This window comes from Physeter macrocephalus, chromosome 14 (genome assembly GCF_002837175.3).
Source record: "Physeter macrocephalus isolate SW-GA chromosome 14, ASM283717v5, whole genome shotgun sequence".
NCBI classification, from domain to species: Eukaryota; Metazoa; Chordata; class Mammalia; order Artiodactyla; family Physeteridae; genus Physeter; species Physeter macrocephalus.
This window is the reverse complement of record NC_041227.1, coordinates 91,271,019-91,287,216: the sequence shown is the minus strand read 5'-3', so window position 1 is coordinate 91,287,216 and position 16,198 is coordinate 91,271,019. Positions and strand designations below refer to the sequence as shown.

At 48.8% G+C, this 16,198-nt stretch overlaps 1 protein-coding gene across 1 annotated transcript in view; it reads right to left on the bottom strand.

Moving 5' to 3' along the window:
• Positions 1-16,198, bottom strand: part of ANKFY1 (ankyrin repeat and FYVE domain containing 1) — a 92,863-nt gene that overhangs the window by 14,119 nt on the left and 62,546 nt on the right. The window contains exons 11-19 of the mRNA XM_024127620.3: positions 15,043-15,140; positions 11,691-11,922; positions 10,425-10,523; positions 9,858-10,011; positions 8,968-9,136; positions 7,500-7,618; positions 6,548-6,704; positions 5,184-5,384; positions 444-620 (exon numbers count right to left, since the gene is read on the bottom strand). Coding sequence (XP_023983388.1) covers positions 444-620; positions 5,184-5,384; positions 6,548-6,704; positions 7,500-7,618; positions 8,968-9,136; positions 9,858-10,011; positions 10,425-10,523; positions 11,691-11,922; positions 15,043-15,140 — 1,406 coding nt within the window. The remainder of the gene's footprint in view (positions 1-443; positions 621-5,183; positions 5,385-6,547; positions 6,705-7,499; positions 7,619-8,967; positions 9,137-9,857; positions 10,012-10,424; positions 10,524-11,690; positions 11,923-15,042; positions 15,141-16,198) is intronic.

The following is a 16,198-nucleotide window of genomic DNA, read 5'->3' as shown; positions in this document are numbered from 1 at the left end:
AAGGGGGAGGGGGAGGGAGGGGAAAGGGGGAGGGGGAGGGAGGGGAAAGGGGGAGAGGGAGGGAGGGGAGGGAGAGGGAGGGAGGGGAGGGAGAGGGAGGGAGAGGGAGAGCGGGCGCGCTCGCTGGAAAGCACCAGCTGAGCGCCTGACACAGAGCAGGCAGACAACAGAAGTGACCTCCCTTCCCTTGATGCTCCCACCCTGCCGCCGCCACCCACACGCGGCCTTCCCTCGCGGCCTCACTCCAGCATCTGCCTGCCCACTAGGCACTCAGGACATGCTGCCCACAGACACACCTGCTTTCCTTGGTGTACCGGCTACCTCCCCAAATTCCTGCTGGCCTTTCACAATACCTGGCAAAACACCTGTGATGAGAGTCCGCACACACTCTACAACATGCTTTGTCCACACGTTTCATGCGATAATGTTTCAGCGACACTTACCAAATTGCGGACAATAATCTCTGAGCCTGCTTGGACAGCAAGGTGCAAAGGGGTCAACTTGGAAGCATCCTGGACTCTGGAATTCACGTTAGCCTGGACACTGATCAGGAACAGCACACTTTCGATATCAGAGTTCTGAACTGCCACATGAAGAAAATTCCGGCCCTTGTTATCCACCTAAGGCAACAAGTGGGAACCAAAATATTAGTGGGCTCCCCCTGCAAGAGGGCCTCCTGAGCACCTGCGAGCTGCACTGACCACTGGAGAGGCCACGGTGTAGTCCTCCCTCAGTTCCAGAAGCTCCCTCCCAAGAACCAACACTAAATGTCACGCTACACCCCACGCCCCACACCCCACCATAGACCCACACTGAGTATTTATGCGTGTGACCACATGTGCGTGGTCAGAAAAAGGGAGCTAACCCAAGCTGCCCCGGCATCCTCCTGCAGCAGGAGTGGACTTGGAAGGCCAAAAAAGAGACAACCTGAAGGACAGAGAAAGGAAAGCACCAGAATACTGGGATGCATGGGGAAAGGCAATGGTGGACATCGGCTTTGGGGGTTTCCTGCTTTGGCTAAAACAAGCACCCAGCATTCTGAAAACCACAGCTGCAATGCCAGCCTGACCCTTGAGCAGCCAAACAAACCTTCAGAAATTTCCAGAAAGTCTCCTCTTTCACTGAGCTACAGGATAATAATACATGTTGGGGGAGGCCGCCAACAGTATGTCATAGACTTTGCACCACTGATGTAAAGCAGACAGAAGCTCACTCACATCAAACCACACAGGACACTACAGCTACCAGAGCTGCCATATCAGTGTGAGGGCTCAGGAGGAAGTGAGGGAGACACACATGCTACACACACACACCACATTCCGTCACACACGCGCGCGCGCGCACACACACACACACACACACACACACGCGCACACACACACACGCACACACACACACACACACACGCACCACTGATGTAAAGCAGACAGAAGCTCACTCACATCAAACCACACAGGACACTACAGCTACCAGAGCTGCCATACCAGTGTGAGGGCTCAGGAGGAAGTGAGGGAGACACACATGCTACACACACACACCACATTCCGTCACACACGCGCGCACACACACACACGCGCGCGCACACACACACACACACACACACAGCAACATAGCTGCAAAGGACTTCGATCAACAGCACCGGTTTCATGCTAGATGGGGAGGAAATGTGAAATGACTATCTCCATTCATGAGCATTTTACCCCATGTGAGCAAGGGTGAGGTCAACACCTACTCGATCAGTCACACTGAGGCAAATGCTGAAGAAGAGGGATGTACGGAAGCCTGAAATACAAAGCAAAAGTCTCCACCCGTGTTAGTACTTTTGTTCAGGTCCCAAGTTTCCAATTTACCTTCATAAATGGCTACTCGTAAATCTTGGCGTAAATAGACAAAGTGCTGGATGGAGATTCAAGTGTCAGAACTGACTTCACAAACCCACCCCAGCTCCCACCTTGAATCAGTTGCCTCTGTCCTTTCCTGAGCGGTCTGATGCTGCAGGTCAACTGCTCACCATCCAGAACAAGGACAGCTGAGCCTGCTAAGCTGAATGCTGACAGCTCCTCTAAAACCCAACATGACCCCAAAAGCTCAAGTTCAATTTAACCCTTTTAAGACATTCATGACTAGGGCAAGTAAACCACCCAGCAAAAACAAAGAATGCCCTCAGTTGTACAAGCACAGAATTCCTGTCACTGGGCCCAGCTTCCGCCAGCTCCCTTCTACACATGGCACCAGCAGGTGGCTGGCATGCAGGGCAGAGCAGGCACATTCCATCCAGCACTGACAGGCCATCTGAATGGCCAAAACTTAAGAAAGGGGAGTACAAATGTCTTTAACTAGAACAGCCCTGTTTAGTTGGTGACACGTGTTTAGTGCTTGGGGCGCCGTGGAGAATGTTGGGTGCCGGTCACTCACCTGCTCAGCAGCCCCGGACTCTCGTTTCAGGATGGCCTCGGCCGCCTTGTTGTTCTTGTAGGTCATGGCACAGGCAAAGGGGGTCAGGCCCTGCCTGTCTCGGACATTCAGGTGGATGTCAGGGTGGGAAATCAGCAGCTGAATGATGACGCCGTGTTGGTTGCTGATGGCCACATGGACAGGCGTTCTTCCTTCTGCATCCTGTGGGGACAAGGCACAGATTTCAATGTCCAAGCAAAGATAAAACCCAGGAAAAATATGAAGGGGAATAACCTGTAAACAGAATTCAGTTCTGAGAATCAATACTGCCACTCTGTATTTGAAATCAGCTTTTCAAGAGGCCAGAGATGACTGACAGCCACTCCCCGTTACCTCCATGCTCCAGTGACCAGGGGCACAAACCCATTTGGTTTAGAAAAGCTACGATATGGGCTTTCCTGGTGGTGGGAATCCGCCTGCCAATGCAGGGCACACAGGTTCGAGCCCTGGTCCGGGAAGACCCCACACGCCACGGAGCAACTAAGCCCGTGCGCCACAACTACTGAGCCTGAGCTCTAGAGCCCGTGAGCCACAACTACTGAAGCCCACGCACCTAGAGCCCGTGCTCCACAACAAGAGAAGCCACCACAAGAAGCCCGGCATACATCCCTCTATTACATTACGGCTCTTATCTCATTCTAGAAGGTTTGTGCAGTAGACTGGTATCTCCTCACAGATAGGGACTGAGTTTTCATCTCTGATCCCCTAGTGTCTACCACTGCACCCCACGCCAGCGACGCTTTACGGCTTCCACGGAGCTTCCACGTGCATTAACCATTCCAACTGTGGATAGACTGTTAGCACGTTCTTGCTTACGCCAGGACAGGCTTTCCTTCCTGGGATAATTTGATTTGTAGCTGGTGATCTCTCTCATTAAACAAAGAGCTCCCTGAGAGAGAATTGCTAGTTCTTTGCCCTCCTCCGGTCCTAACCCCATTTACACAAAAGTCGCCTTCAGTAAATGCAACTTCAGCTGTTCCTGTCCTGACACTTCCCACATTCAAGGAAGCACCCTGATAACCCCATTAGGTCTTTCTGGTGCTTTCTGACCCATGTATCTTCAGGGAACCAGGCAGTCCAATTTGTTTAATGCTATGTGATCTGCTGCATCCACACCACATTTTATGGTCTTAATTCCATTTATTATAGACATTGTGATATGGCTCTGTTTTTCTGAAAAACAGGTCACCTCTTACTCTAGTTATTTAGCCATCAGCCCTCTCCTAGACGACAAGGGTGCGGACTTTTTACATCTCTTTTCTCGTAATGGATAATAGTGCCTCCTGGAATAAGAATCAAAAATCTTAATAATGTTCATAGCCTTTGACCCAGCAAGTTCCACTTCTAGCAGGTAACCCTAGGAAAATGGCCAAAGATTTGCACAAAGGAAGGTTACAGAGGCACTCTTTATATGCAACAGGGAAGACCTCACTAGGGAACTTGGTACAATCTCTCCAAAGCAAACATGGGGGACATCATTGGCCACAGAACATCAGCAGGTCTGAACCTAATGTAGTAGTGAAGTGGAGAAATGGTGAATTCTCTGCTCACCCAGCACGAACAGGGTCTGAGGCACACCATGTCCTGAGGGGCTTAGGGATAGGCCAGACCCTGCAACAGCCTCTTGCCTCTCTAGACTTGGGAATGTCTCCCAAGCAGAAGCCCTCCAGTTCCCTGGTCTCCCAGCTATCTCCAAGTCCTACCTGGGAAATTGTCTGGTTCAAGCATATCTCACAGGTTAAAGCCTAAAAGGATGGGTGGTCCATCCCTCCCAATCTGTAAGTGCATCCCATACCCTGCCACACTATGAGTTACCACTCAACTCTCTCTGCTCCTTGGAGAGTCAGAAGTGTCCTTTCCTAAGTTTTTCTTAGGAGTTTCTCTCTGCTTTCTCTCTGCCAGGTCTGGTTTTAAATGAACATAGATAGCCCTTTTACCTCTCTCCTATAGCAGTAAGTTAATTCAGTGCATCATATTGTTTATTGGTCAGATTCTTTGGGTTGCAAGTAACAAAAACACACTCAAACAAATTTCAACCAAAACAAGAAAGGAAAGAAGGAAGAGAGGGGAAAAAGGAACAGAGGGGGGGAGGGAGGGAGAGACAGTAAAGGAAAGGAAAAAATGGAAAAGAAAAGGAGAAAAAGAGAAAGTGGAAGAAGGGAGAAATCTAGGAATAAATGACTTCAGGTATAGCAGGATCCAGGAGTACAAAATATAACATTAGGGTTCTCTCGTGCTTTACCTTTATTCTTTGCTTTCTCAGTGTTGTCTTCATGCTCAGGCTGACTCTCCTTCCTCATGTAATAGCAAAGATGGCCATTAGCTTCTCTGAACTTACATCACCTTCCCAGCTAATGATTCCATCAGTGGTCACGTGGGGTAGGGGATCAGAGGTGTGGGGCTGGGGGGAGGGGGTCATCTTTTTTGCTAGTTCCAGGAAATATCTCAGGAAAGGCTCTGAGTAGCCTGGCTTGGGTAATGTGCTGAACCCTAAACTAATCACGGTGGCCAGAGGATCTTTGCACATACGTATGATATACATATACATAAATATACATATTTATACTAATTTCTGAGCCTGCTTGGACAGCAAGGTACAAAGGGGTCAACTTGGAAGCATCCTGGACTCTGGAATTCACATTAGCCTGGACACTGATCAGGAACAGCACACTTTCGATATCAGAGTTCTGAACTGCCACGCGAAGAAAATTCCAGCCCTTGCTATCCACCTGCTCGGCAGCCCCGGACTCTCGTTTCAGGATGGCCTCGGCCGCCTTGTTGTTCTTGTAGGTCATGGCACAGGCAAAGGGGGTCAGGCCCTGCCTGTCTCGGACATTCAGGTGGATGTCAGGGTGGGAAATCAGCAGCTGAATGATGACGCCGTGTTGGTTGCTGATGGCCACATGGACAGGCGTTCTTCCTTCTGCATCCTGTGGGGACAAGGCACAGATTTCAATGTCCAAGCAAAGATAAAACCCAGGAAAAATATGAAGGGGAATAACCTGTAAACAGAATTCAGTTCTGAGAATCAATACTGCCACTCTGTATTTGAAATCAGCTTTTCAAGAGGCCAGAGATGACTGACAGCCACTCCCCGTTACCTCCATGCTCCAGTGACCAGGGGCACAAACCCATTTGGTTTAGAAAAGCTACGATATGGGCTTTTCTGGTGGTGGGAATCCGCCTGCCAATGCAGGGCACACAGGTTCGAGCCCTGGTCCGGGAAGACCCCACACGCCACGGAGCAACTAAGCCCGTGCGCCACAACTACTGAGCCTGAGCTCTAGAGCCCGTGAGCCACAACTACTGAAGCCCACGCACCTAGAGCCCGTGCTCCACAACAAGAGAAGCCACCACAAGAAGCCCGCGCACCGCAACAAAGAGTAGCCCCCGCTCGCTGCAACTAGAGAAAGCCCACGTGCAGCAACGAAGACCCAACGCGGCCAAATACAAATAAATAAAATAAATAAATTTATTTTTTTAAAAAAAGCTGCCGTCACCCTCACCTCTAAGTTAAACCACTACTTATCTGGCTGCAGGGCCAGATAAATCTTTTCTGTTTTTGGACGCACCGTGCGGCATGTGGGATCTTAGTTCCCCAACCAGGGATCGAACCCGTCCCCTGTATTAGAAGAACCTTAACCACTGGAGTGCCAGCGAAGTCCGCTGCACACAAATCTTTATAGGCTAGAACGCTGAAAAGCATCAAGGAACGTAACTCAGGGATGCCCTATTGAGCTACTGGAACATTTTCCTAAACACAGTACTCAGCTTGGGATAGGAACAAATTCTCAATGGAAATCTGTAACTAATGTGGACAGGAGGCAAAGAAAAGGTGATTGAACGAATCTTCCTCACTTTGTAGAAAGGACAAAGGCAAAGAGAAGAAAAGTCTTAACCTGAAATCATTAAAACTACTAGACAGGCTACATGACCCAAGAGACAGTCACTTCGTGTGTCCGTCCCTTAGGCCCATTCATGGAAAAGCAGAGGCCCGAGACCAGAGACTCTGCCAGGTCCCTGGCCATAAGAGGAGATTTCCCTGATTCTGGGGTTACCATCCATCTCCCTGGAAAAGAGACACTCTCCTTACCTGTGCATTTACATTGGCACCAAACTCCAGAAGACACTGTATCGTCTCTTCCAGCCCCCAGGAGGCTGCCAAATGCAAGGGGGTCTGCCCATCTCTGGCCTCTTCCTCCCCTTCTCCATTAGCACCAGGTTGTCTGGGACTATTCACATCGCAGCCACTGAAAGTAGAAGGAAGGCATGCTTCCACCGAGCCTGAAGGCATGCTAACAGGTGTAAAGCAGCAGCCTTATCCAACCCAACAGAAAGGCTGCCACCACCAGGGACTGCAGTCCTTGGTCCTTGGCCTCAAATACTGGTGTGTATGTCCTGCTCCCATAGATTTTTTTCTTCTTTTTTTGGCCACGCCACGCGTCTTGCAGGATCTTAGTTCCCCGACGAGGGATGGAACCCGGGCCCCTGCACTGGAAGCGCAGGGTCCTAACTACTGGAGTGCTAGGGAATTCCCTTGCTCCCATAGATTCTTTGGCAACTGCTCCGGGGGCAACCTGGGTATCAGAACTCTTAAGAACTCCCCCAGGGGATCTGCATGCATTTAAGGGTTGAGAATTACTGCTCTAAAGCTTTCCTGAGTAACCTCACCTCCCACACCTCCTGCACTCTGAGGCCGTAGACGCTGGTACGACTCAGGCGTCTGGGTGGAGTCCTGCAGAGGCCATTCGGTCTCCTCCACCCCAGCCCCCTGGTCTCACTGTGTGAACTGGTCTGATGTGACTACAGAGACCTATACGGCTCCCAAAGCAGGAAGCTGGCTTAGCTTTTAGATTCTTTGATCTGGGCACATAAGCCCCTCTCCCTGGCTGACTCGATGTGACAGAACAATGACCCTCTCTAGCCTTCATTACAAAGGTCAAGCTAGCTACAGGCAGGTCAAGACTATAGTTGGAGTAAATGAGAAAAGAGCCAGTTTGCAATAAGCTGAATAAGATCTGAAGGGATACTCAGGCCTCTCAGACCTGCGAATAAGAAAGCAGGCGATGGACTCGTTGTTTCCATCAATGGCTCTGTGCAGCAGTGTCTGAAGGCACCCACTAGGTCCTGGGCCCCAGCACGTGGCGTCACAGCCATGTCTGACCTGCAGGAAAACACAGGTCACTCACAAGCACGGTCAAGCAAAGGTAAACACGTTTATTACCATCTGTAAGCCCTACGCACATCATCGGACCCAGTTTTCAGGCGAGATACAGTAGACAGTTAACTGATATTTAGTTTAATTTGTACCATTCATTAGTTTTACAAACACTGATTAAAATCTGCTCGGTGCAAGTTTTTGCACCAGGTTCTGCGGGAGGGGTCTGAGAAATAAAAGGAAGATATGTTCGATTAGTGCCCTCTAGAGCTGTGTCCTAGAAGGGACAGAAAACACACACAAATGCCTGCATACACACACTCATGAGCCCCCAGTAACACACACCTGTCAACAGCAGGTAATCTCAAGAACAGTTGGGTAAAACCCCCAGGTGTAAAATGCCTTTATGTCACATTTCAGGCCCTTCAGAAAACTAAGTGAGCTTCTGAGGCTACCTCCACTTTTGGAGACTGTCTTCTGAATAAGGGGGACAAACCTGAGATTTGAGAACTTATCACTGTGGTGACAGTGAGGACATCCCACAGCCAGTTAAGCCACCACCGGAGCAGAACCCTGAGGAAATGCCTCAGCTCTCTTGCCTCTTGGTAGTTTTCTTGATTAAAGACACCCTACGAAAAGGTGTTGGCCAAGGCTACGTTGAACCGCAAGCTTCTTTTTTGTGTGTGTGTGTGTGTGTGGTACGCGGGCCTCTCACTACTGCGGCCTCTCCCGTCACGGAGCACAGGCTCCGGAGGCGCAGGCTCAGCGGCCATGGCCCACGGGCCCAGCCGCTCCGCGGCACGTGGGATCTTCCCGGACCGGGGCACGAACCCGTGTCCCCTTGAGGACATCCCACAGCCAGTTAAGCCACCACCGGAGCAGAACCCTGAGGAAATGCCTCAGCTCTCTTGCCTCTTGGTAGTTTTCTTGATTAAAGACACCCTACGAAAAGGTGTTGGCCAAGGCTACGTTGAACCGCCAGCTTCTTTTTTGTGTGTGTGTGTGTGTGGTACACGGGCCTCTCACTACTGCGGCCTCTCCCGTCACGGAGCACAGGCTCCGGACGCGCAGGCTCAGCGGCCATGGCTCACGGGCCCAGCCGCTCCGTGGCACGTGGGATCTTCCCGGACCGGGGCACGAACCCGTGTCCCCTGCATCGGCAGGCGGATTCTCAACCACTGCGCCACCAGGGAAGCCCCTCAAGCTTCTTTAACATGACTTTTGACTGCTTGTCCTTGACCCAATCTGTTACTTGGTAGATCTCATGCTCCTATGATTGCTACGGTGGCCCCAAATCCATCTCTGACACAAAATATCCCCACGTGTAAACGGAGCTGAAGTTGAGCTTGTCTCACCAGAGTGGATGCGATGTCCTCCAGATTATTTGCCAGCGCAAGCCACAGTGGGGGGTTCCCCTTCTCATCTGGCACGGACATGTCAGCTCCTCGGGTGCATATGGCATCCACGACAAGGGGAAGCTGATTTCTGATGGCCAGCTGAAGAGCTGTCTCCCCATCCTGAGTCCTGCTGGGACATGGACACCAAAACCAATGTTTGTATCTGGGGCCGAATGATAAAGGCCAGAGTCCACCGTATCCCTTAACACACTTCACCCACATTCATTAATATTCTTTCAGAGAAAGTTAGCCTGTCAATAGCATCTGTCCCTCCTGTCTTTTTAAAAAATACAGCCAGACTATCCTATTGCACCGAGAAGATAACCGCCAAACATGCCAGCATGCTGAAATCTTACAGGCATTCAGCTGCTTTCAACAGCATCTGAATAAAATGTCACCCCAACTACCCACTTGACAAAACACTTTCACCCACTCAGTCATTCTAGGTCAGTTGACATTGGAGATAAAGATAAATTCCTTTGAAAAAACAAAAATAATAAAAATTTAACTGTGTATTTTCACCCCTCAAGCCTTTTGATAGCTCATCTATTGGAATGTTTTTCATTATAACTGAAATTCCTACTTAAACAATTGATTTTGGACGGTCCTTTTTAATGAGATTTGTGCAATATTGTGCCCTGGTCTCGAAAGGTTCAAATAAGAGCAAAGCACACAATTCTCCTTCTGAGTCCATGATTACATTTAATTACAACACTGTATTGGTACTTTTTCAGAGTCATTGTTTCTCTCCCTTTAACAAGGAACAAAACTCTTTTCTACAAGCAAGTCCATGAACCATCTCAACAAAACGTGACCTGGTGCTGTGGCGGAGTGCTGTTCCAGCCCACCTGACGTTTATGTCTGCCTGGTGCTCCAGGAGAAAGAGCGCGCTCTTGCTGTCCTGCCGCTGCATGGCCATGTGCAGCAAGGTCTGCCCATCTGACATGGTGTCGTTGATGCAAGCCCCGGAGCCCAGCAGCTGGGCTGCGACGGTGTGCATGCCTGGGAAAGAGACAAGCCCCGATTAACGTGGGCTCAGCTTCTCCCACTTCATCAACCTCTTACTACAACAAACACCCAATCAACTTTGCAAAGCCAGCAGTTCTCCACTGGATATTACGGGCTGAACCCAAACAGAAAGGCTGCCCTACAACAAATGATTAGCTCCAACCCTTCCACCTCCCTTCCTCTAGCACCCACTGTCTGGCGTATGTCTGTCTGCAGCCTCTGGCACTACCTTACCAGTCCATAATGCCAGGCCCAGCACAGTTTGGTCTTGGGAATCCTTGAGGCTGAAGTCTGGAATAATTTGCAGGTGCCCTACAACAAATGATTAGCTCCAACCCTTCCACCTCCCTTCCTCTAGCACCCACTGTCTGGCGTATGTCTGTCTGCAGCTGCGGTTGTGTGCATGCCAGTCCATAATGCCAGGCCCAGCACAGTTTGGTCTCGGGAATCCTTGAGGCTGAAGTCTGGAATAATTTGCAGGTTGTTGGTGGCATGAAGAGCATTAGCTAAATTTTTTAAGAGAAAAAGAACACTTGATTTCACCATCCCGTGGATCACGTTTAAAGTATTCAAGAGAATACCACCTCAATTTCAAACTGACTGACTGATCATCTCTATACAAAGAGAACTGATAAATCTTGTTGTGGGAAGTGGAAGCCAAGACATTTGATATTTTGGAGCAAAGTTTATGAGGAAAAAATGAATGGTTTTAAAGGTTAAAATACCGAATCTTCACAAAAGGAAAACAGCGTCCACTACGGAAACACACATTAATTACTTGATTACTGAAAAGAGGATCAAAACAATGCCCTGGTGACCCTTCCCTAACACATAAGTCCTACCATCGTATACCTCCCGTGTGGGCTAAGAGAAAAAGGCACAGCCTACCTAACACCCCACTTCCTTCCATAAGCTCAGTGCTAACAGATGCTGGCCTTAACAAGGACGCAGGAAAGAGTAAAACAAATTTCAAGGCAGGAAAGAGAAAAATTGGAAGATGACTTTCTGAGGGAAACGGGCCTCCCTCGTGGCAGGGGCTTCCCTCGGCCCCTCTTTCTGGCTCCTCTCTCATGGTTCACCTGCCAGGGAGGCTCAGAGGTGGGCGAGAGAGCTGACCGGCTGATGGAAGACCGGCGGCGGCAGAGTTTGCAGAGACAGTGCTCACGCCAAGGCAGAACTCTGCTTGACCCGCACTGAAGTGGCCTGGGGCCACACCCCAAAACAACAGAGGAGCAGCCAGAGACTCTAAACCTTAACCCCGCGGGTGAAGTGGGCAGGCCCCATCCTGAAAATGTACACAGGGAAAAACAGTAGCCGGAGCCAGAATATATGCTTATCTGGTTTGACCGCAAAGGATTTTGGGGGTAAGAAAACTCACCAATGGAAGAAACATCAACTCTGTCATTAACTACTCAAAACCACTGTGCAGAGGTCACGGTGATGGGCAGTAATCCCTAAGTACCTACCTTTTTGCTCCAGGATGACAGACACCACATCTGGATGATTATAGGCAATCGCCATGTGCAGTGGTGTCTGCAGGTAGACGCTGCTGCTGTCCGCTGAGCTGGGCAAGGAGAAAACTCACCAATGGAAGAAACATCAACTCTGTCATTAACTACTCAAAACCACTGTGCAGAGGTCACGGTGATGGGCAGTAATCCCTAAGTACCTACCTTTTTGCTCCAGGATGACAGACACCACATCTGGATGATTATAGGCAATCGTCATGTGCAGTGGTGTCCGCAAGTAGACGCTGCTGTCCGCTGAGCTGGGCAAGGATGCAGGCTCCTTTGGTGAAGGCAGGGCCTCCTCCGTCTGTAGGTTGGGGTTGGCTCCCTGCTGCAGAAGCTCTGCGGTGAGGTTGGCCAGGCCATGCCGACAGGCCGTGTGCAACGGGGTTTCTCCCTGAACAGAAACGAACAGTCCCGGTCAGAGCACTTCAGGCTAGGAGGCCCCTTCACAAAGGGACAAAGACAGCCTACGTGCTGCAACTCAGGTCCCCAGTGCCGGCGCAGCCCCTGGCTCATCCTGTCACCAGCTCCACGAGGTCTGTCCCACTCCTCAGGTCTCCTCTCCTTCCCTTTCTCCTGGGCCATCATCCTTAGTTCCTCCAATGTCCTCCCAAGCACCCTCCAAACACCCTGGGGGTCCTCATCTTCTGCATTTCCACCCTTCACTTAGTTTTTAGAATTATGTTGCTAATTATAAAAATAATACATTATTATTATTATTAAACAACAGACGAGCGTCACTAAAATAACAATGTAGAAGTCAGAAAAGCCTCACATCCACAGCCCCAGAAATAAGCGGTGCAGTCAGTTGACCGTCACGGCTCTTTAACCCCCTCCAGCACACTGATGCCCTGATTCTTTCACCAGCTTGTATCAACCTCATCTTGAACTCTGATCAAGAAACACCTCTTTCCCCCACTTTTTAAAATTAAAAAAAATTTAATTGGTATTAGAGGTACCTGATTCAATATTCAAAAGGTGCAAGAGTATACAGTGAAAAGAAGTTTCCCCTCACGCCTTCCCCCCCACCTACCCAATTATCCTCCCCTGAAGGAACCATTATTACCAGTTTCATGTTTCTCTCCAGTGATGGAATATTCACACGAAGACATATACACGTGTATATATGTGTGAATACATATACGTGTACACATGTACACACACACACACACACACACACACACACACACACGGGATCTTTTCACCCAAACAAACTGAACACACTGCCCTGCACCGGCTCCTACGAAGCTACACATCCTCATTGTTTAGAGTCCAAGAACTTCACCTACAAGGCTTGCTGTGAAAAACAGCAAGATCTCACCTCGTTTTCCCTAAAAAAAATTCTCCTTTCCCAGAGGGAACTACTTTGAATTCTTTGAGCGGGTTTTGTAATTTCCTCATTTCTAGCTAATGTGTTTTTATTGCCGCCTCTTGACTTTCCGGGTGTGGGATTGCCTGTGGGTCCTGCCACTGTGATCTCACTGGGTGATAAGGATTTGGCTCTTTCACTTCTTCCCCCCACCCCCACCCCTTCCCACCCCACCCTCTCCCTACAGCCTCCTCCTCGGGGCTGTCTTCTGCTCCAGCCCTTCCCCCCACACAGCCTCCCTGGGTACGCTCATCTACGCCCATGACTTCTACCAGGGAATACAAGCAGGGGACTCTCAAACCCGGATCTCTAGCCTTCTCTGTATATCCAATTTTCCCACTGCCTGCAGGATATCCCTGCCTGAATGTTTAAAAAGGAGTTCAACAATCACAAAATGGAATTCACACTCCCCACAGCAGTTCTTCCCCCTGGCCAGTCCCCTGCTTCTCTTCTTGGATCCAACACAACCGTCTTAACACCTCTCCAGCCCTTGCTTCTGAGAGCCACAGAGGTAGGTCCCATGGACTATCATTCTGCAATTCCTCTGAAACCGATCCCGTTGGGTCCAAATCTAGTATCAGAGGTCAGGACAAGCCGCTGCTTGTCTAGATGATTCCCACCTGGCTCCAGCCCGGATCTCAATGGTACATCCACCCCACCAGCTATCCCAGGAAGCTTTCTCAACCCGAAAATGATCATACTGCTTGTCTACTTCTGTGGATTTTCTCTTCCCACAGGATAAAGTCCAAAGACCTTAAACCAGCATTCCAGACCCGTCTCCACTGTCATTCTCACTTGCTTTCAAGTCAAGTCTCCTCTGTGCCTCTACATCTTAAGGTTTCAGCTTAAGGTTTTGCTCTGAAGGGTATCAGAGAAGGAACAGTTGGTAGACAATGTGGGCTCCAGGGAGAATTTTTTTTTAAGTTGAGAGACAGGAGAGCATGTCTGTATGCTATTAGAAATGAACAGTGGGCAACACTGATGATACAGGAGAGAGACAGACAGAGGCAGACACACATAATGTCAGGAGCAAAGCCAAGAAACCAGCCGCTGGTGCATACAGGGCCATGCCATCATTCTAGCTGGAGAGCAGGCCGGGTGCAGGTTTAGGTGCAGACAGATTAGTAGATTTAATGGAGGGAAAAAATGGCGCTGCCCTCCCCCCGTGCTTCCATGACACATTGATTTGTCTCATACACCAAGCTTACTGTTTACCGCTTTGCCCAGCGCTGTTGAGAGAAAATGCAACTGTATGTTGTAGTGCCTGAGTCTTAATACTGGCTCCGTTATTTACGAGTCACTTAACCTCTCAGAACCTCAAGGTTCTTTACCCTGAAATGAGGGATTTACAGATATTGATAATGTCTCTTCAACACATGCTGCTCTAGATCCACTGTGAGAACTGAAAGGGATAATAACCTTAAAGCTCCTAGCACAAAGTAGCTGTAGAATAAATGTGATCTTAAAGATAAACACATCCTCTCTGTCTGAAAATTATAAAGTAAAAATAACTATCATTTAGTTTCTAATGTCCCAGATGTTATGCTAATAAGCATTTAAATTTATCATTTATTTTTATCTTAACCACACCTTATGAAATCAATATTAACCCCACTTTACAGATGAGAACTGAAGCTCAGAAACGTTAAGCAACTTGCCTAAGACCACATACAGCAGGATGGGAAATGGGAAACCTAGTAAATCCAGAAAGGTCCAACCCGAAAGGCCCCCCTTTAACACTGCACCATCTGCCTTAGCTTGAGATACAGACTAAATAAACATTCACATAGGAAAACTTTAGCAAATGCAAAATGTTACAAAAAATTAAGATGCTAATATGGTAGGTTTTTGTGTCCATGTTTGCTAATCTCTAGTAGACCATGAAGTCCACAGTGTATTCTTTAGGACCTGACATACCACAAAAAAATGCTTAAGAAGTGGTTGCTGAATGAATCGGTCAACCAATATTTGAGGATAAAAGCATCTATTAGACTCTGGTTTTTTAACAATGTCCATGTATTTTTTTTTTTTTTTTTTTTTTGACAAAAACTGAAGAGAATCTATTCTGTTTTCTCCTACCCATCCACCACTGCCATTTCTTCCACAGACCAAAGCCGCTTCACCGGGCTGCCCTGTCACACTTACCCACTTGTTTCTGTGGTTGACGTGGGCACCATTGGTTGCCAGGAAAAGAGCTGCTGCCTCATTTCCTGCTTCAGCTGCCCGCTGTAGTAAGCAACTTCCTAGGAGAAAATGGGCATATTCATTCTTCCATTTGCATAAAAATGAGGTCAAGTTCCACACTGCACCACACCCTGCCCTTCCCTACCACCTTTCACAACTTACAAGCCCACACCAGACGCAGGTGACATTTAAGTCTACACAGGCACCCTGTGTGTGGACACAGAGACTCAAATGAGCCTGTGTGGGGAGAAAACACTTGGTCTGGAAGTCAGAAGACATTCATTCCTCCCTGGATTTCCCACTAGCCACCTCCTGGGACCAGGGGGAAGCTATGCCTCCTTACCAGGGTTGGTTAGAACGTAATTTCTCAACAGCAGTGCTACTGACATTTTGGGCCAGATAATTCTTTGCTGTGAGGAGTCTGACCTGTACACAGTGATATTTAGCAGTATCCCTGGCTTCTGCCCAACAGATGCCAGTAACACTCTCAACCTTATTTTATTCATTCATTCATTCATTCATTCATGGTTGCGCTGGGTCTTCGTCGCTGCGCGCGGGCTTTCTCTGGTTGTGGCGAGCGGGGTCTACTCTTCGTTGTGGTGCACGGGCTTCTCATTGCGGTGGAGCATGGGCTCTAGGCGTGTGGGATTCAGTAGTTGCAGCCTTGGGCTCAGTAGTTGTGGCACACGGGCTTAGCTGCTCTGCGGCATGTGGGATCTTCCCAGACCAGGGCTCAAACCCGTGTCCCCTGCATTGGCAAGTGGATTCTTAACCACTGCACCCCGACCCTCAACCTTATTGTGACAATCAAGATTGTCTACAGATGTTACCAAACATCCCTTGGGGGGTGAGGCTTGGGAAGTCATCTCCGAGAACCTCTGGGGTAGATGACCATTTTGAAGACACTGCTCCTTAAATACTTTAGTTTTACTCCTATGGCCTTAAATATGTTTGCTCTTGGCTTAGAAATGTTTTACTTCGCACTATCACTCTTCTAAATAAAAATCTTAGAAAGAAAAAAACAATAGGAAAAACTCTCTTTGACATAAACCACAGCAAGATCTTTTATGACCCACTTCCTAGAGTAATGAAAATAAAAACAAAAATAAACAAATGG